Genomic DNA, 20,414 nt, shown 5'->3' on the forward strand with positions numbered 1-20,414 from the left:
TTAAGCTTTTTGGATCACACCCGGCGATGCTCAGAGGTTACTCTTCGCTCTGCACTCAGGTATCTCTCCTGGCAGTGCTCAGGGGATGCTGGGAATTGAACCCAGGTCGGCCGCATGCAAGGCAAATGCCCTACCCACTGTGCTATAGCTCCAGCCCCACTTTGCCGTCTTAACTGCCCTCCTCCCTCCAACAACCGCCTTGAACAAGCTTCCAACTGTGGGCCAGTCCTCCTGGCCCTCATCCAAACTTATTTGGCGTTGATACTAAAAAGTCTTCTTTTAGGAAGGCTTTGTTTAAGTTATAGTGTTTGGATTTCTCCTAGTTCTCCGTAAATGACTGAGTTTTCTATGAGTTAATTTGTATTGACTAGTTCTAACACCCAGTGAGCTATGAGAAAAATACTATTTTTAGTACTTAGTTGTAGGCGAGTGTTCACTCACTTATTTCTTTTGCCATTTATTTTACATTTAATGTAAAAATTTTGCTAAGTATCTCATCTACATATTTTTTCTCTGCCTAAACCATACACACACACACACACACACACACACACACACACACACACACACAGATATAAAGTGTATACATGTTGGAAAGCGCAGGTGTGTATCTTTGTCTTGGAGAAAAGCAAGTGGCTGAAATAATGACAGTTTTGTTGGCGTATTCCTGTGCATTCTGTTGTCTGAAAGATAGGTACAAAGCAAAATATTAGTCTTATTATCCTACATCTTCTCTTTATAAGTTGCTTCATATCAGTATTCAGAAATGTTGCAATCTCAGATTGTGGTCACTAGACTCCTATGATCCTTATAGTGCTCACTGGAAATCGTGCTGCTCTGCACTATTCCCACTTGTTTTTACAGTTTGCTTTCTCATTCTTATGGTACTTTCTTTTCCTCATTCTCAGCTGATAATGAGTGATGTTTTCCTTCTCCACTGAGAAAGTTCTACCTGTTCTTGTGCACATATGCCTCACCCTCTTCACATTCTTCCACCTCCCTGGAGAAGCTGCAGGGAGCGCTGGATCCTGTTTTTTTTTTTTCTCATCAGTCAAGGTCATCACAGTAGTTTTCCTGTATGAGTTCCCTTTCTTTCATGCAGGAGTGCATTCCCAACAAAATAGAATATGCTGCAGTGTCTGATCTTTAAAACAAAAAATAACTGCAACAGCTTTTTTCGTCCCACAATGCTCTTTGAGTTCCTTTTAGGGTCCTTTTCAATAGCAAAATTACTTTTTTGTTTTCTTTTTGGGCCACACTCAGTGGTGCTCGGGCTTACTCCAGGCTCAGAGATCACTTCTGGTCGGTTCAGGGGACTGTATGGGCTATCAGGGAACAAACTCAGGTTGACCGCATGCAAGACCAACACCTTACCCACTGTACTATTTCTCCAGCCTGCAAAATTGCATCTTTGAAGCATTATTCACACACAGTCCCTTTGCTTTCTGCCCTTTCTTGCTTGCATTGACTTCAGGCCTTCAACACCCTCTTAAGGTCACCACTTGTGCAGATGCCAGTAACATTTGACACAGTTGCTCACATACTACTTTTTTGAAACACTTAGTTTGCTTAGCTTCTGGACACTTCCTGAAGCTTTTTCAGTGTCATTTTTGACTCAGAGTTTCTCTTCAGAATTAAATCTGTTTTTTTCTATAATATTTTGGCACTTTTGTCTTACTAATTGAATCTGGATAGGGTATAGTGATCCCACAGCAACTTCTTGACCCTGTTTAGAGATTTGCTTTTGATTATATCTTTAGGTTCTTAGTAACTGACCTGGCTTGTTGTTAGTTAATTACCCAGCTGTTTTTTTTTCTACCTTTGTCTTGAGCATCATTCTTTGGACTTTCTCTAGATTCTCTGTTGTTTTCAAATAACAATTCACCATGTTACTTGAAGTTGTAAGTCAGTTCATACATCTATCCAATCCTTATTGAAAACTTTTTCTGGGCACTGATGATGAGTGTAATAGAAAATATAGTCCTGGGGCCAGAGAGATTATTTATCAGGACAAAGCTCGTGCTTTGCATGCAAGAGGACCAGGTTCTATGATCAGAAACACTTGGTTCCCCAAGCACTGAGTGTGAAGTGGTCCACTGAGCACTGCTGGGTATAGCAAAACAGTACCCAGAGAACGTAAAACTGAAGAAAAAAAGAGGGGCCAGAGTGATAGCATAGCAGGTCGGGCGTTTGCCTTGCTCACGGCTGACCTGGGTTTGATCCCCAGTGTCCCATATGGTCCCCCAGGCACCACCAGGAATAATTCCTGAGTGCAGAGCCAGGAATAACACCTGAGCATCGCTGGGTGTGACCCAAAAAGAAAAAAGAAAACCTGAAGAAAAAAAATAAAGTCACTGAAGTTTATATGAAATTAAAAGAAAATACATAGAGTATGAATTATGGTTTAGTGTTATCACAAAATTGACTTACTGGGAGCTACAGCATTCCTTTTGTTTATCATATCAAAGTTGAAGAAAATGCAGTTAAATAATTTGCTTGCCCTTGTTACAATATACAAATAGGTAAATAGGACAACACATTGATTCTGAAATTTAATATAGCAATGTATGAGCTTAGACTGTGGACTTCATAATCTATCAGATTGCAACTTCCTTGTCCTTGAGTCAGCCTTTTCTAGAATTAACAGAAATTCTTTTTGCTTTCTTTGGTCTCCCCAGTCTCTTCCTCTCTGTCTTATTTTGGCTACCGCATTTTCTTTTCTTCCTATTTTGGTGCTTAGTTACCAGTGGCCACTGTTAATTTAAGAAAGGAACTCATGATACTGAGAGTAATAGTAAATATACTAATTCCCACTCTTGTCTTCAACATAACCTCCTCTTACACTCTCCTAAAAGAAACTCCTTTGTGTAAGGGTCTTGTCTTACCTTTTATGCCTAAATGATTTAAACCAGTGAAGGCAAGTATCCTAAAGACTTTTCAGTTTTTACTATTGGGGTTTGTTATGCTTTACCCTTTTCACATAGAACAAAAAGTACATTCAGTGTTTACTAAATGAATAAATCAGGCACCATTGAATCAAGATATAGTATTAATGTGATAATTCTTTCTTTAAAAAAATTTCCCCCCTTACCTCAGGAGGGAAAGGGTGCTGTCCCTCCGCCTGCTCCTCCTAGGCGGCTCGGTGGCTGCCATCCTCCAGAGGCCATTGGACAATAAGGTTTGGGCCCACAGTGACGAGACATGCAGGGCCTCATGGGATGGGTGTAGAGCCGGCCCTTCCCCCCTCCCCCCCCCCCGACCCCAACGAGACCCCAAGTCACCACCAATGAACTAGGCCTCTCTCTCTGGCTTCTAATCAAGCTGTTTAATGGCCATGATCCCAGAGACTCAGAAACAAATCTTGAAACGCAGTGGCTTTTGGCAGAAATGCTCCCAGTCCCTGCAGTAGGTTACTGGCGCTGGGCCACCCCATGTGGGAATAGGTTTCATGCCTTGACCTACAGGTTTGGGCCCACAGTGACGAGACATGCGGGGCCTCACAGGATGGGGGTGGAGCCAGCCCTTTCCTCCCCATCCCAAAGAGTCCCCAAGTTGCTGCCCACAAATGGCCTTTCTGGCTCCTGATCAAGCTGCTTAACAGCCGTGATCCAAGAGACTCAGGAACAAATCTCGGAACCCAGCAGGTTTTGGCAGAAATCCCTCCAGATTTAATTATTAAAATTTTCGGAATTTCAAAATTGCGTGGCCACTACTGCAGCCACGCGACATCATATGTTATTAATAACCAGCAATAGAAAACAAATTGTCTACTGTTGCATTTTCAGCAGATCTGAATGTTGGAGTAAAATCCCAAATAATAGTGGTGGGTCTGGTGTCAAAATATTGAATGTAATCAAAGTAGACAGAGAGTAATGTGGAAATCATCTGCCCTACAGGTAGGGGGAGGGTTTGGGATAGGGGTATATTGGGGGTTTTGGGGGTGTAGAATGGGCACTGGTGAAGGTACGGGTGTTTCATTGTATGACCAAGACTTAAACCCGAAAGTTTTATAACTACTCTCACCGTGATTCAATAAATAAAATTATAAAAAATGAAAAAAATAAGTAAGGAGGAGTTTATACCCAATTCAATCAACTAATTAGTGACTGAATAAATAGCAGTCACTAAAATAAATAGCAGTACTCTTACATAAAAAAAAAATTCCCCCCTTTTTTGGTTCACACCCACTGGTGCTCAGGGCTTACCCCTGGCTCTGCACTCAGGGATCATTTGTGGTAGTGCTGGGGGGTCTAAAATAGGTACCGTGTGCTCTTCTCTATTTGGAAGCATATAGTGAAGCATGACTAAGATAAGATTATTTATTATTGTGGATTTCTACTAATACCCATTTTATACCTTTGAACTGAGTCTCACTGAATGTTCCCAATTAACAGATCTGTGAATTTCTTGCATTAGATTCTCTCATTTGTTTAAAACAACACATTTCTGAGTAGGGCTCTGACCTGTCAAATCAAACTGATCAAGAAATAAGGCTTGGTTGGTATTTCCTATCTTTGCAAAATTCTCTGGATTGAGTAACCTCTAGGAAATACAGCTTTCAATTTTCCTGTTAATTTTTAGCTTTACAATATGGTGGTTTTATTCATTTGTATTTGTTTTGGTGGTTGCAATGCTACTTTTCCTATAGTTAAACTTGCTACACATTTACAAAGTTGTTCATAATTGGACTTTGGTCATATAATGTTTCAACACCCATCCCTTTTTTTACTGAAAGCCAGGGCTAAGCCCTAAGCACTAGTGGGTATGGCCCCAAAGGGGGGGGGGGAGTATTTTTTTAAAGAAACAATCACATTAATACCATGTCTTGATTCAATGGTGCCTTTAGTAAACACAAATAAGTGGTGCTATTTATTTTCCTAACAACAATGGTCCCAGTTTCCCTTCCACCCACCCCCCACCCCCCCACCCCCCCACCTGCCACTATGGCAGGCACTTTTCTTTTCTCTGTGTCTGTATCTGTCTCTCTCTCTCTCTTTGGTTAGACATTTCTTGACTAAAAATCTGTATAAAACTGTGTTCCTCCATTCTTAGAAGACAGTGATGTGAAACTGTGTTTCAAAAATAAATAAAGGAAGCATATAAACATCCTTAGCAGTGGGATTGTTTTATAACTTAGACCAGAGATTCCCAAACTCAAGTGACCCTTTTCTCAAAAAAAAAAAGAAAAAAAAAGGGACTTAGTTTGCCCTTGAAAACCTACCTTTTAGGGAACGAACCGAGAGCTCCAGAAAGCAGCCACAGATGGCACTCTAGGCAACTACTGCCCTGCATGTAGCACTCAGAGGGATTTATTCTACTAAAGAGTCAAAATTAGCTCAAGACATAAGTGTTTGGGTGCCATTAACTAAAAAGAAGAAACTTTTCCAATAATTGCATTCATCAGAAAACTCAAGAATATTTATAGGAATCGAGAATCCAGTAGGTAGAAATCCAGCATTCAAGTGTTCACTCAAAAGTTATTAAAACCTAAAGAAAAATATTGTCTACAATGAGGAAAACAGACTCAGATGCTAGTGAACAGTGAAATTAAAGCAGTTATTATGGGGGTCAGGGAGTTCGTACAGTGGGTAAAGCCTTGCATGTGGTCCACCCAGATTCAGTCCCCAACGTCCCACATGGTTCTCTGAGCACTGCTAGGAGTGATTTCTGGTGTAGAGTCAGGATTAATCACTGACCATAGCCAGGTGTGACTCAAAAACAAAAACGGTTATTATGAGGGTATTCTATATGCTCAAGAAGCTAGGGAAAGATCAACTCAAACTTAAAGAAATGAAAACTACAATGGTTGAATAAAAAACACACTGGATGGTAGCACTGTAGCATTGTCCTCTCTTTGTTCATCGATTTGCTTGAGCAGGCACCAGTAATGTCTCACAACAAAGTGTGAGACTTGTTGTTACTGTTTTTGGTATATCGAATACGTCACAGGTAGCATGCCAGGCTTTGCTGTGCGGGCGAGATACTCTCGGTAGCTTGTCGGGCTCTCTGAGAGGGGCAGATGAATTGAACCCAGGTCGGCTGTGTGCAAGGCAAATGCCCTACATGCTGTGCTATCACTGCAACCCACAATGGATGGTATTATAGCAAAAATATAGTGACTGGAATTTTTCTGAATGTGGTTAAATTACAAATGTATACATCTGAGAAGCTTAACTAACCCTCATTCTAAGGACCATGAAGAAAATGGTAAAAATTCATTACAGCAAAGTTGTTTAAAATGAGTGAGGAGGAAACCTGGGAATACCAGAGGGAAAAAAACTCTTAATGCATAGGAGTGTAGGTTTTACAATTCTGCATGTAAAATTATATTGCATCATCATTCAAATGAAGCTTATTTAGGAATGCTGCATTTATAAAAATGGATCAATCCAGCTTATTGTGTTAACAGATGAAAAAGGAAAATCATATGGTCTTAATAGATACCAGTAAAACAAAAACCAACATTTAAATTACCCATCTTTTAAAAAAAAAACTTCTTATACATGAAGTAGGAAATTTATTGTCTTGAAAGGGACATCTGTATTAAAACCTTATAGCTGACAGTGTATTTAATGATGAAAGATGAAATACTATGATACAAGCATTGTAAATCTGGAGGTTATAGGAAGTAGGATTTGGCCAAAAATGAAAGAAGCAGCCACATCAGAAATCAAGCAATAAAATGGTCTTTAGTAGCAAATGACATGATTGTTTATGTGGGGGAAAAAAAAAAGCCTATGGCATTTACAATGGGATATTTAGATAAGTGAGCTTAGTGTATTCCCAGAGGATTTCAGAAAAATATGCAACATGATTTTTTTCTCCTTGCATGGGGGGTACTTAGAGACTATTTCTGTTATATTCTTAGGGGTTATTCCTTGGCTCTGCAAGGAGTGTGTGGTATGAGGAATCTAACTGGCATCAGCTGCATTTGAAGCAAGTGCCTGAAGTCCCGAATTCTCTCTGGCCCCTGATTCTAGTTTTCTAGAAAGACAGACCAGAAAAAAGAGCTAGGTTGATTTGTCTCCTAAATTCTTTTCTCCACATCCTTTTTTACATTTTCTTCCCTCTTTTCTCCTTGCTTTCCTCTTTTTTTTTACTCCTTTGGACCCCTTTTTATTCTTCCCATCTCTATTCTAACTTCTGCAAGTTGTTCTGTTTGTAATAATAGCAATGAAAGTCACTTTTACAGAAATGTCTTTAGTCCATTATATAAATATAATATCAATACATATTTTATGGTTACTAGGCAGTGCAGATATAGGTCTTCTGCATATATCTTGCCCTTATTTAATATTTTTAGATAAACATTATTATGCATTTTTTTTTCATTTCACAAGCAGATGCATGTCATTTGTGTTAATTAAGCCACATCCAGGTGTGAGTCACCAGGTAGTACTAGGTTTTCTTACATTCACTTATTCTTTGCTTATTCTGGCCTTCCACTCAATGAGCAGCTATACCATCCTTCCTTCACCTTCTAATGTGAGGAAGACGTCAACGAGGGCTTGTGAGCCTGTTCATTATATTTCTCGTTCATATTTAATCAGTCTTCTAGGTTCCAGGAAATGAAGATGGCTTTATGACCTCTTGAGACCTACCTCTTTGCCTCCACCCTCTCCTAGTCCTATGTGTTACCTTCAACACCTGCAACCAAGACAACCTTCAAGGGGGACCCTTTCCTTTGTCAAGACCACTTTCTCATCCTACCCTCACGTTCTAGCTCTTAGCTGAATGGTAGGGAAGCTGTGGTTGACCTGCCCCACTGCTTATAGATGCATATATCTGCCTAGAATCTGTCACTGTTCCTTAATACTTCTAGACTTAGTATTATACCGGAATCTTGTTTGTTCTTCTCAGTTGTTCTGCAGAGGTGGGCTTCAGTTTGTGTTAAGCATCGTTCTCTTGATTCGTCCTCTGGCTGGATTAGTAGTGCAGCACATGTCTGGGATTAGATGGAGCCAATCTGATTGTAACATTATAGCTCAGCACAACTCTTGGAATTTCAGGTAACACAGGAAGAAGGACAGCAATTAGCACGACAGCTTAAAGTAACATATATGGAGGCATCAGCAAAGATCAGGATGAATGTAGATCAAGCCTTCCATGAACTTGTCCGGGTTATACGGTAAGAAAAACCCCATGATCCCTAAATTTGTTTTAATCTACTTACTCTAATGTGAGGGTAATCACTATTCTTTTTCATAGCCATTAACTGAGGGAAAACTTAGTACAGAGCCAGGTTGGCTGAATGCAAGGGAAGCACCTTATTTGTTGTACTATCTCTCTAGCCTCCAGAGAGGTTTCTTTTAAAACAGTTTTTAAAAGTTATTCCATGTGGGTCAACCCAGTTGAGGAAGCAAGGGTTTAAAGAACTTAACCTGACACATGTAAATTCAAACCCTAGTACTTAGAGAAGAGCTGAGTTGATCCTAACAGCTCTTCTATTAGGGATCACTAATGAACGAGGACCCAAAAAATGGTTCTGTCTTTAAACGCCAGTGCCACATAAATGCTGAAGGTAATCAGACTGCCCTGGATGGTTTAGGGTCTCCGGGAGCAGGCAGATGGGGGTGGAGAGAAGAAAAGAAATGTATATTGTATTCTTACCTTTTAATTACTTCCTGAATATGAAACCTAATTTTACAAAAGTAGAGACTACAGATAGGTATTTTCAAAAGAATACATGTAGTTTCCAGAGAGGTGTTCATGATAATGCAATGAAGATAAGATATTTTTGCCACATACTGTGCTAAATGGTTTCCATGTGTCAGTACATTTCACAAATTAGACCCAGTAAGAAATTTGGGTCTTTCACTCCCGCTTTCATCTGAGAAAAATAGAAGTCCAAAGAAGTTAACTAACTCTTCTAAGTTTAGACATATTAAATGGCAGGGCTGAAATTTGAACCCCTATCTCTGGTCTGAGAGCTTGTGCTCTGAACCTGTTTTCTCACCCAGTTCTTGCCTGGCTCAAAGTAAGCTTGAGAATGGAGGTTCAGGCCTCCCAAAAGGGCATGAAACAATAAAACAAGAGTTTCCTTGTTTGCTGACCTTTGAGGGCTCCATGGTTCAGAAAGTGTCTATGAGTTCCTGGAAGCTGGAAGTGAGGGTGAGCTGGAGTTACTATGTATGTTACATGTGAGAAAGCTGAGTTGCTTTACTGGACAGGATTTGATTTGAGTCTTGATGGTCTGGCCCCTACTTTACCCTCTGCTCTTTGCTTTCTCTGCCAGTTGGTTGCTTTTACAGGTAAGTAGAGTGGACTCAATGTTAATTATTTACCTCATTTGAAAGATAGACTTCAGATATTTTCTAGCCCTTTGCCAGGGTATATTCTTGTGGGGAGCTGGGTCAGGGCATGCAGGGATGATATTATAGAGTGGGGCTTTTTTTATTTGATTTTTAACAGTTTGTTAAAATCTGAGTTGCTCTTTTTAATGAGTACAGTTTATTTTGCAAGATGAAAAGAGTTTGGAGGTGATGGTGGAATGGATGCACAATATTGTGAATATGTTTTATGGCTGTGAACTGTCCACCTGGCTCCCTTGAAGCCCTGGTCACCAGAAGCACCACTGGGTCTGCACAGCGGTGTATTTCTGGCCTGAGCACTGAATAGTCTAGGCTTGCACAGCTGGGCAAGTTCAGCTGCTGTTGGCCCACCGGTTTCCCTGAGTACTGGCTTGAGAGACTCTTCCAAAGTAATTATAAATTTTGTGTTGTTTGTATTTTAATATGCATATATACACACTAAAAACCATTCCCTTCTTAAAATTATTTTTACTGCTTTAAAAAAAAAGTTAATGTTCTTGGTTTTTATCCTCAGATTCTATCCACAGCCATTAGTCAGGACTAAGGAGGGGACGGAGGACATTTAAATATAACATGATCTGTAATCCTCACAGTGGCTGTACAATGCTGGTTTCTCTAATTCCACTCCAGGAAATTCAGGCTCAGCAGGGCCATCTGAATTGTTTAATAATGTCTGGTACTTAATGAATGGCAGGACAGGGATAAGAACTATATGCCTTATAAGAATAATTTTCTCTTGTCCCCTCCATGATAATTTTTTTGCAGATGGGAAAAGGGCCACTCCCAGCAGTGCTGGAGTTGGAGACCTGAATTTGATGGTGCTCAGACCCCAGCAGTGTGTGTGTGTGTCTGGGGGAGGTCACCAGAGCTACATCCTGCAGTCAATGCTAGGGACTGAGGGAGAAGCCTGCAAATGCCTGGGATTGAACTCAGGGTTACCACTGAAACCACATCCCCAGTCCTGGGATCTTTATTCTTAAGCATATTTTAGAGTCATGGGATTTTAAATTGGGTTGGGAACTAATAAGTTACCTAGTTCAGAGTCATCTGATTCAGGACATGCCCAGTAATGAGACTCAGTTAGTTCTTGGTTAGGTGATGCTGAAGTGTTTGTCCACCTCATCCCTGCAAACATCCAAAGATGTGCTTTGCTATCCTAATTGAACTATAACATTAAGAAGCAGATACATGTAAACTTAACTTGGCCAAAAATAACATGTTCTTATAATAATATGTTATTACCAATAAATCTATTATGTATTTTTCCCTTTTACAGGAAGTTTCAAGAGCAGGAATGTCCTCCTTCACCAGAACCAACTAGGAAAGAAAAAGACAAGAAAGGCTGCCATTGTGTCATTTTCTAAGAATCTCTTGAGTTTTAGCAACCAACTGCCAGGAAAAGCCCTCATCTTCTCTCCTATGGTTTACATCATGTTGGTACCTTTCAAGCCTTAGACAAATGATCACCATGGTAGCCTTAGACGAGAAGCTGGCTAATCCTTTTGTAAAGCTAATCCTGAGGTCATTTCAAGATAGATTTAAAGGAAACACTAAGGCTGCTTAAAAGATTATCTGGTTCCTTTAAAATATATATCTATGTACACAGACACTTTTTTTTTTTAAGGGCTTACATTTTAATAGGGAAGAATCAGATTTGGAACCTAAACATTTGCTGCACCAATAGGTTGACTATAGGTTGTGAAATAACTTTTAACTTCTGGAATCAACTTCTGTTTCTTTATATAGAAATATAGGGATTTTTTTTCAAATGTGAATTTTTACCTAGCTCTAAAAATATTGTTGTCAACTTTAGTTTATCTTAAATACACTGAACTGAATACACAAAAGTGAAACATCTCAGACCTTTACTGATGCTACATAGTCTTGTTTGGCCAAAATACCAAAATGCCTATTATTTATAGATTAAAAATTACTTGTAGAGCCTTTATTACTACTCTTACTCTTAAAGATGATCATTTCTATGTGGCCAAATATTTGTTCTTAGTCTGAATTTAAGCATTTCAGTGTTCTTGTTTTTTTTTCTTTTTTAATTTAACTTTTCACAGCCATGTTGAAAGTAAAAAATAAGTAATTTTTGTCTGTCTTCCTTTTCAAGTATTTCTGAATAAGGGATTTAAAAGAAACTAAAACAGTTTTTCTTTGTAATATAAAAATATGGAATTGATCTTTCCAGGGTCAGAGATGATTAATGTTTTTGCTATATACTTTTATACATTATTTTCTTATCAAACTAGTTAACAAGTATTTTTATATGTTTGTAAGCAAATATGCTTTCACAGCATACCATGTGTATATGTAAAGATAAGTATTTAATTCTCACTGTTCACTTTTAACTGACAAAAAAAAAGTGAAAACTACAAAAACTGTGGTAGAATTTCTCTTTGCTGTTCTGGTCCCTGTAGCCACCTCTGGCCAGTCACGTGTCTATTCAAGAAACCTAATAGAGTACAGCCGGATGTACTCAAAAATCATGTTCAGCCCCTCCCTCCCTTCTTATTAGATATTGACTGTTATATCAAGTAGCAAGTGTAAAAGTTTAACTGACAATTTGTGTAACTGTGGATGGCCTCTGATTTCCTTTTTAATGCTGTGGATTGTGTTTAAACAATTCAAACGTATGTTCCAGAGTTTGAGATACTAAGTGGTATTGCACAGTTGTCACTTTATTGTATGTGTACAACAGCCCCATAAAGTTTATAAAAGCGAACCCTGTACAGCTTCAGGTGCTAGAATTAAAATTGATCAGTAATCACAAGATGATGCCTGATGATTAGTTATTTTGGTGGTTTCTTGAAGGCGTGAGTGTTGGAGGCAACTTACTTTATAAAGCCTTTTCCCAACAAGGCCTTTAGGGTTTGATAAATCAATAGTGGTAATTTGGTGAACTTGAAGTGAAATGGCTTGACATTCTTGCATATTGACTCTGTTTCTTAAACTCCTTCTATGAGGGACTCCTGCCAGAGAACCCCCAGGTGTAAAAGCGAGAGTGTGAATACATAAACATGTATCCCTCTGGGCATGAAGCCAGGAATAGTTAAAGCAAAGCACAACAATTTATTTGAATGTTAATTAAGATTACCTCGCACAAAGCTACCACATTTGTTCTGTGCTCTTGCTGCTATAGTGCTATCATCACTTTTGTTGAAGTTCGGAAAGTTTATCATGGGTAACTTCAAAGAACAAGAGACTAAAGAGTACCCAGATTTACTGGCAAATTTTACCCTGCATAGATTATTTGTAGCAAAGCAGCCCTAAAATTATGTTGTGTATTTCAATTTGCTTTTCTTCTGTCTTTCAATTTGGTTAATTTTTATTGCTGCGTTTTCATAATTTTTTCTTCTGTGATTATTTAAGCTGTTGTTTTTCTACCCACTGATTTTCTTTTTCTTTCAAATTCAGACTTTGCTTTTCTCCTTTGTGGAAGTTATATTTAGTTTTTTTTTTTTTTAAATATGTATAGATCTTCAGTTTCTTTCATAATGTGTACGTGTTCCATTATACAAAAACTTTTTACTTGAGTTCCCAAAGAAATAAAATGCTTATCTGTAATAATTTGCTTCCCTTCTATGCTCCTAGAATTGTGCTACCTTTCCTGAGAGATTTGAGAAAACAGTCACTCAGAGGATGTGTTGCAGGATATAAATCACTTGCAGAATCCTGATTGAGAAGTAATTTCTTAGAATATTTGAACATAGTTTTGGTAGCTATTTGAATATGCCTATTTGCTGATCCTGTCATCTCTTAAAATTTTGGATCTGTTTCTGTTGACTTCCTTTTTTCCCCCTAATGGTCTCATTTCTTGCATTTTTGCACAGGTAGTAAGTTTTGAGTGAATGATGGATAGTGTATATATTTTGCGTATCTCAGTTTTGTTTTCTCTGTCTAGACAGTGTTGGGCTTTGTTCTTAAAGGCAGGTAATTTATTTGCACTTCAGTTTGAACCTTCCAAGTCTTGTTTTTAGCTTTCATGTGGTCTCAAGTAGTAACGATTTAGTTATACTAGTAAGGCTTGGCATCTTCGGGGTCTCTGCTTTGAGAGTGAGGCTCTCCAATTTGGTGATTCCAAACCCTCTTTGTGAACTCTGGGCTGTTTCCAGTCCACTCTGTGAAACTCTGCAGCCCTGTCTATTCATGATTTTGGAGTTTTTTCTATATAGCTCTTTAATTTTCCAAAATTTAACCCTATACCTTTAAGGTGCCCCAAACTCCCTGATTTCCAGTGTCTTTTCAGTTCAGAGATTTCTTATGTGCTGCTTGGAATTCCCCCATCTCAACTGCTGCCTGGATGTGCCTTTAGGTAGAAAGCCAGAGCAATTTCCTGGTTTACCTTATTTGTTTCTCCTCCATCAGGACTGTAGTCCTATGCTGCCTGGGCATATGAAGTCTGATAAATAGTGGCTCCTCCTATTCAGTCCACTGTTTTAGTTGATTAAGGTTTAGAGGACAATTTAGTTTCTGCTATTCCAGCTGCTCAATATGATTCGAAGTCATCTTTTCAATTTCCATCATCCAGAGCCCTCTTAATCTCCTACTTGAAATCTTTTCTCATGAGAATGTCCTGATTCTTGGTATGAATAGTCCTTGTCTGTGTATTTTTATCTCTAGCAGGGGTGGGGATAGGAGCTGGCAAACTTTTCTGTAAAAGGCCAGATAGTAAATGTTATCTTGGGCTCTGTGGGCCATATGGTCTCTGTCATAGCTACTTAACTGCTGAGGTAGCACAGATACAGCTATAAGGAATGTATAAATGATTGAACATGGCTGTGTTCCAATAAAACTTTATTTGTGCACTCTCAAATTTGTATTTCATATTATTTTTATATCAAAGTTGTATTTCATTCGCTTTTATATAAAACTTATTTTTGATTCTTCTACATCATTTAAATTTATAAGAACCATTCTGTATAATCCAGATGGCAGTGGATTTAGTCTAGAAATCCATGTGAGCTTTGGTTTGGCAGTCCTGCATGTATCCCATTTAGCATTTGAGGTTATTACATTCCTAACTTTATCTTATATCTTTTTAAATATAAGGAGAGTTTTTTTGTATAGAATTTCTTGAATTAACAGTTATGAATTCTCCTTTTGGGTATTTCTCCCAATATTATTTGTTTAGGGTTTGCAACATTTCAGAGATGGACATTGTCTAGTTTATATATGCCTGTGATCCTGCTTGAATAGTTACCCGGCAAATAAGTAGGAAGAGAGGGTGATAAAGTAGTCATTTGTTTATTTTATTGCAGTATTATGATTAATAACAGTTGATACTGATGTTTTATTTATGCGATGTTTTTCCACTACATCCACCACCAGGGTGCCAATGTCCCCCCAACCCCGCCCCAACTCTCCCTCAGCCCTTCTCACCTTCGCTGCCACCACCTCCCTTGGTCAGACTTGGTCCTGCTGACAAAATCTCAGAGTTTGTTTTCATTGTCTATTCTATAAAGTGTTAACTTTCAAATTTTAACACTTCACACTTTTTCCCCTATCTTTTGGGCCATACCCGGTGTGGTGCTCACATCTGACAATGAATGCTCTTAGTTGCCCTTTTGGTCCTAGAGATAAAACCTGTAGAGCATACAGTCAGCCTTGCCTTTGAGCTATCACCCTGGCCCTACTTGATCTCTTTTTTAAAAATTAAAATAAGTTTTCTTTTATGAAATCACTGTAAAATAGTTACAAAGTTGTTCATTCAGTTACACAATGTTCTAACACCCATCCCTTCACCAGTGTACATTTGTGCATTTCCTACCACCAATGTTCCCAATTTCATTTCCCTCTTTCAACCCTCCCCCCAGTCAATCTGCCTCTGTGGCAGACACTTTATACCCTCTCTCTTTCTCTCATTTGTAGTATGGGCACTGAAAGTTTGATCTCTTAAAGTTATAAATAGTCAGTGGATTATTACTTTGAAAATTAAAAATTTTCAGAATACTTTTTAGAAAAAAAGGTATTTAATTTAAAAAATGACTTTATTGGGTAGCTCTCTTAGGTATTCTGGGGGAAATGAATAAATATGAAAATTTTCTTCCTCTAGATTATTCCGTATTGGAGGAGGACTAAGGCCAAATAAATGCTGAAGCTGCAGAGTTGAGGTAGAGTCGAGAAGCAAGCAAAAAAGTCCCCAAGTCCAGTAAAAGGAAGGTATTTGTTTCCTCTGGAAAATGCTTAAGTGTCAGTGGAGTGGTAGGATTTGAAGTGAAAGAAGTGGAGATGATGAGTCGGTTGTGGCAAGAAGGTTGGAGTAAAACACAGTGTTCGCAGAAGACTGAGATGTTCTGGGCCTGGAGTGCAGAGAGGGGAAATAATGACAGAGAAGACTGGGAGTTGTGGAGGGCTTTTAGTAGTGTGACCCCTTGGTATATACTGGGAAATTAGCCAGGATTCTTAACAAGAGGTTCCTGGATCCAATAAGAGGAGGACTGTGTGGATGTGAAGAAAAGTTATTCCATAAATCCTAAGGGAATCATGAAATCTACACTCCCTATCTTCTGCCACTTTCATCTAAACTGTTTGTCTTTCACATGAGGTTAAGTACTGTTTCCTCTGAAGTGGATTTTATTTCCATTTTACCCACTTTGTGCTGTGATTTCAGTGTAGCCAAAGTGTTATTATTTAGAGCATGAGTTTAGTGTTAAGTTATAGCTCCTAGTCTGTCAGTCTTTTAGTGTGTTCATACTATAACGAAATAATGTACAAGGCAACCCCCACGAGTAGCTAACAGGTTTCTGCTTCTCCTCTGACATCAAGCTAATTCGCTTTCTTTATTGCCCAGAATTGCCAAATATCTTCCAAATCACCTGCTTCCCTCAACTATTCTAAGATTTTTTTTTTGTTTGTTTGCTTGTTTTTCACTTGGTTTAAATGCCACATCTGGTGTGCTCATGGCTGACCCCTGACTCTGCACTCAGGGATCACTCTTGGCAGGTTCTGGGAACCATGTGTGGTACCGGGGATCTGACCCTGGTCAGCTGCATGCAAGGCAAACACCCTACCTGCTCGCAGTCTGGCTCCATGGACCCCCCCCCCCCCCCAACCACCCATTCTAACCATTCCATCTTGCCTTCATTTACTGACATTTACCTCCTGTAATTGGTTAGCTCCAACCTACCATGTTGAAAAGCTCTGTGAAGGCAGGCTATGGTGATTATATTGACTGTTTCATGAAACAATATTGCCTGGTAAGTGCAGAAAATAAAAATTGATGAATGAATCAGGCACAAAGGCAACCGCTACTAAAAGGAATAAGTGACAGTTACATATGGGGCTAGTTCAGGGGGTAGTTGGGAACGGCGATTAGAGCTCCAAAGGAGTAAAATTTGGAATTATTCCCTCTGAGCTAATGATGGAGGAGTTGAGAGCAGATTTCAGTAGAAAGTATATAAAACTTGGGAAAACAAACAGTTGGGTATAGAAGATCATGAGGCAGCAAAAAGCCATGCGAAGCATCCAGAAATAGAATTGAGAGGCTATTGTCTGGCTGAGGGAGCAGAGAGTAAAGCTTTGAGTGCTCTGCACAGAGAAATGATTAATATTTAGAAGTAGCTGATGGCTTGCTTAGATTTGGCTAAGTCAACTGCTTGTGGGAAGCAATTACAATAGGATGAGTTGTGATTGGAAAACAGGGACGTAGAGAAAGTAAGTGTAGGATACTACTATTTTGAGAAATTCTGTGCCAAAGTCAGAGGCAGTTACCTGGCATTATAAGGATGGATGTAAGAGAAGGAAGAACAAAAAAAACAAATGCAGCATAGATCTGTGGGTATACAAGTCTGTAAACAGATATTGCTGTGCAGATGCACTGTAGAGATTAAAAAGCCTATAGTTTCTAGACTGGCCTTCTTTGCTGGTATATGAGAAAAAATGGCATCGAGCAGGGCTTTAGAGTTCTGTTCTTCAATCTGTGGTCCATGGACTGTTTCAGTTCAGTGTCAGTTGGTGGGAATTTTTTGGCTGTCCGCCAAAAAATGCTGCCCCTACCCCCACCCCCCAACACTTACATAGCAGCTAAGCAGCAGCAGATGTCACACTAGCTAAAAATTGTACATTTATAATACTGGGTTTAACAAAGTGCCGCTAAATTGGCTTTTAGTTCTATCTTTGTTGTCAGCTGGTCTACAAAATATTTCTCTTTTCTCTGGCCCACAGGTGTAAAAGGGTTGCAGAACACTGTTTTAGACTGTTTCTAGTGAAGGACTGGTTAAACATTAAAAAAATGCCTCCTCTTGGGGCTGGAGTGATAGCACAGCGAGTAGGGCGTTTGCCTTGCACGTGGCCAACCCGGGTTCGAGTCCCAACATTCCATATGGTCCCCTGAGCACTGCCAGGAGTAATTCCTGAGTGCAGAGCCAGGAGCAACCCCTGTGCATTGCTGGGTGTGACTCAAAAAGCAAAAAAAATACCTCCACTGTTGTGATGGTTGTTTGGCCAAATGTGATTAAAGGAGTTGCTAGAAAAATATTCATATTCTTGGCTATTGTGGCAATATCAAATTATTAGAAACATTTTTATCATTTGCTTTCAATTTCTGCATCTCACTGAAGGATGGTAACAGTTTTTCATGGCCTATTTTCAGACTGCTGATCTTGCTACAAGTAATACTCATGGATCACGGTCTGGAGATTCCAGTCTTTCCACAAGGGCCCCTTCCGACTTTCCAGATAGACTAGTAAATTCCAGCCTAAGATCCCCAGGAGGATCTCATGCCAACATTAGAGAAAGAAAGAGTCTACAAAGTACTTTAAAGGAGTCAGTAATCTTAATTAATGACATTCGCCCTTTTCCCTTTTTTGCTTATGCTTATTTGAAGTAGAGAAGACCATTTAAACGCATAGCCCCTTAAGATATAACTGCTAGCAGTCAACCCCAAAGTCAGGAAGTAAAGAACATTCTGAGTTTTATGAAGAATTTAAGCAATATAAGAAAATGTTAATGAATGCTATTTTATGTCATGACTGTTAAGTGAAAATCTTAAATTGTAGTTTGATGATAACATGATAAAATAGACATTTCATATGTGCCAGGGAACTTTCAGTTGTAAGTGACAGAAATGAAACTGAATCCAAGCCAGTTTCATTACAGAGTGGACATTTACTGGCTGGGGGTGTGGGGTTTGCTAGTCATTTTTAGTGACTACTACCTAAGTATTCCGTCAGGAATACTCTGAAGATGAGAAATGGTTAAACTGTGAAGGTGAGGCAGAGGAATCCTTAAATGTCAGAAAGCTTGTGTCAGACTCTCAGTCTAGGAAAGGTAAAATAACTGGCCCCAATTCTCATAGCTGTTCAATACAATAAAGACTTGAACCCGGTTCTCCAAGCTTAATTCTCTATTTCGGTCTCTACCCTCCAGAGCATAGAATGCCTTCTGAACCAACAGTGTTTCTAAAGCAAGGATGCCATTATTTAAATTTGACATTTCAGTACAGATCTTTTGCTCACAGATTTCAAAGGATTTAAATTGAAGAATTATCTTCCTACTCATTAGCATTCAGCTGCTATTTATAGTTTGTTACAGCATCTCACTCATTTTCAAAAGGGACTAATTTATTCATTCATTCTCCCTTCTTTGGGCAATATGAAGAACAAAATGAATGTGCTATTAAAATTAATTGCACCAGATAACCAAATACTGGATATCTGCATTTTTCTTGCTACTATGTGATAATTAGGGATTAAACATTTATCTTATTTGGACAAGAGTGTCCATTTCTTTAGGATATAAATATTTAACTCTGGGAAAAGAGAGACAACAGTCTTGGTACACTTTAATATTTACCTCTTTTAAACTGCTGTTTGTAATTGGGACTGTTTCTTAGATCAGAAAAATAACTTGACAGGGTACATTTTTGGGTGTATTGACATTTTAGCCATGGACTGGGCATGATCTAAGCTTTTGGAGATCTAGTCAATCTGAGAATGTTTGAGGTAATCCTTTTTAAAAGAAGTGCAGAGACTATGCCTCAAGTGTTTTAGTACACAAAGTTCAAATAAAGACTGGCACAAAAGCATGTTTGTTTTTGGCCCCACTCGGCGGTGCTCAGGGCTTAGTCCTGACTCTTCTGTCAGGAATCACTCCTGGTAGTGCTTGGGGTACCTTTTGAGGTATTGGGATTGAACCTTGGTTGACTGCATCCAAAGCAAGCACCCTACCCACGGTACTACCTCTCCAGCCCCACAACGTCTAATTTTACCCGTTCTCTTTGAGGTTATTGCAGTGACCAGGTGTTCACACGTACTTGGTTGTAGTGCTTGCACACTCACATTGTTCACACATCTTAGTTGTGTTTGTGTATGCTTTGATTGCCATATTCACTGGGGTTCCCATACTTCTAGCTGTAGTACTACTGCTTGGTTGTTGTGTAGATCACATTTTGGGGCTTGAAGGGGTCACAAACTCATTTTTTCCTGAGGACCCCACCTGTCTATTATTGACCAACCAGTGATTTATTGTGAGGGTCTGAGGATGCAGTGTTGCGAGGACCCTGTGGTGCTGGGATTCCCTGGACCACTTCCAGTGCACAAGGAGACCGAGCAAGCCTGGGGGAACATGTGGTGCTGCCAGCAGAAACAGTGTGAGGTAAGTGCCCTATCCAGTTGTACTCTCTTCTGCCTGATTTTGTTGTTGTTGTTGCAGCACAGGGCATCCCAAATAGTGCCACTGAGATCACACGCGATATGTGGAAGGTGCAGGGGATTGTACTCACAGCCTCATGCCTGCAAGGCTGCTCTACCCAGACTGAGCCATCTCCAGAGCCCTCAAAAGATTAAAAATAAAAACACAAAATCTTTGCATTTTTTTCATTCTGGGTCTAAAGCAGCCCAAGCTTTATTTTCAACTGCTACAACAGATTTTCCTTCAAATAATGCATTGGCAAAGTGACAGGTGAGTTACCCAATATCCTATTAGGAAGTAGATCTCTGGACTTCTTGGCATCTTAAAATATGGATGTAGATTGGATTACAGCTGGTTTGGCACTCACTGGTAAAACTGGGTACAACAAATGTAGCTGCTCTTACCTGGTCATTTTTCATGGGTACCTAGGCTCTGTATACTGCTATCTCAAGTGGCAATCCAAAACAG

The 20,414-nt window shown here is 39.3% G+C and overlaps 1 protein-coding gene across 1 annotated transcript in view; it reads left to right on the plus strand.

The window, feature by feature from the left end:
- Positions 1-12,087, plus strand: part of RRAS2 (RAS related 2) — a 79,879-nt gene extending 67,792 nt beyond the window's left edge. Inside the window, exons 5-6 of the mRNA XM_056116169.1 lie at positions 8,010-8,128; positions 10,588-12,087. Coding sequence (XP_055972144.1) covers positions 8,010-8,128; positions 10,588-10,675 — 207 coding nt within the window. The 3' untranslated portion in view covers positions 10,676-12,087. The remainder of the gene's footprint in view (positions 1-8,009; positions 8,129-10,587) is intronic.
- Positions 12,088-20,414: the final 8,327 nt, after the last annotated feature.

Source organism: Sorex fumeus, unplaced genomic scaffold (assembly GCF_029834395.1).
Source record: "Sorex fumeus unplaced genomic scaffold, SorFum_2.1 ptg000030l, whole genome shotgun sequence".
NCBI classification, from domain to species: Eukaryota; Metazoa; Chordata; class Mammalia; order Eulipotyphla; family Soricidae; genus Sorex; species Sorex fumeus.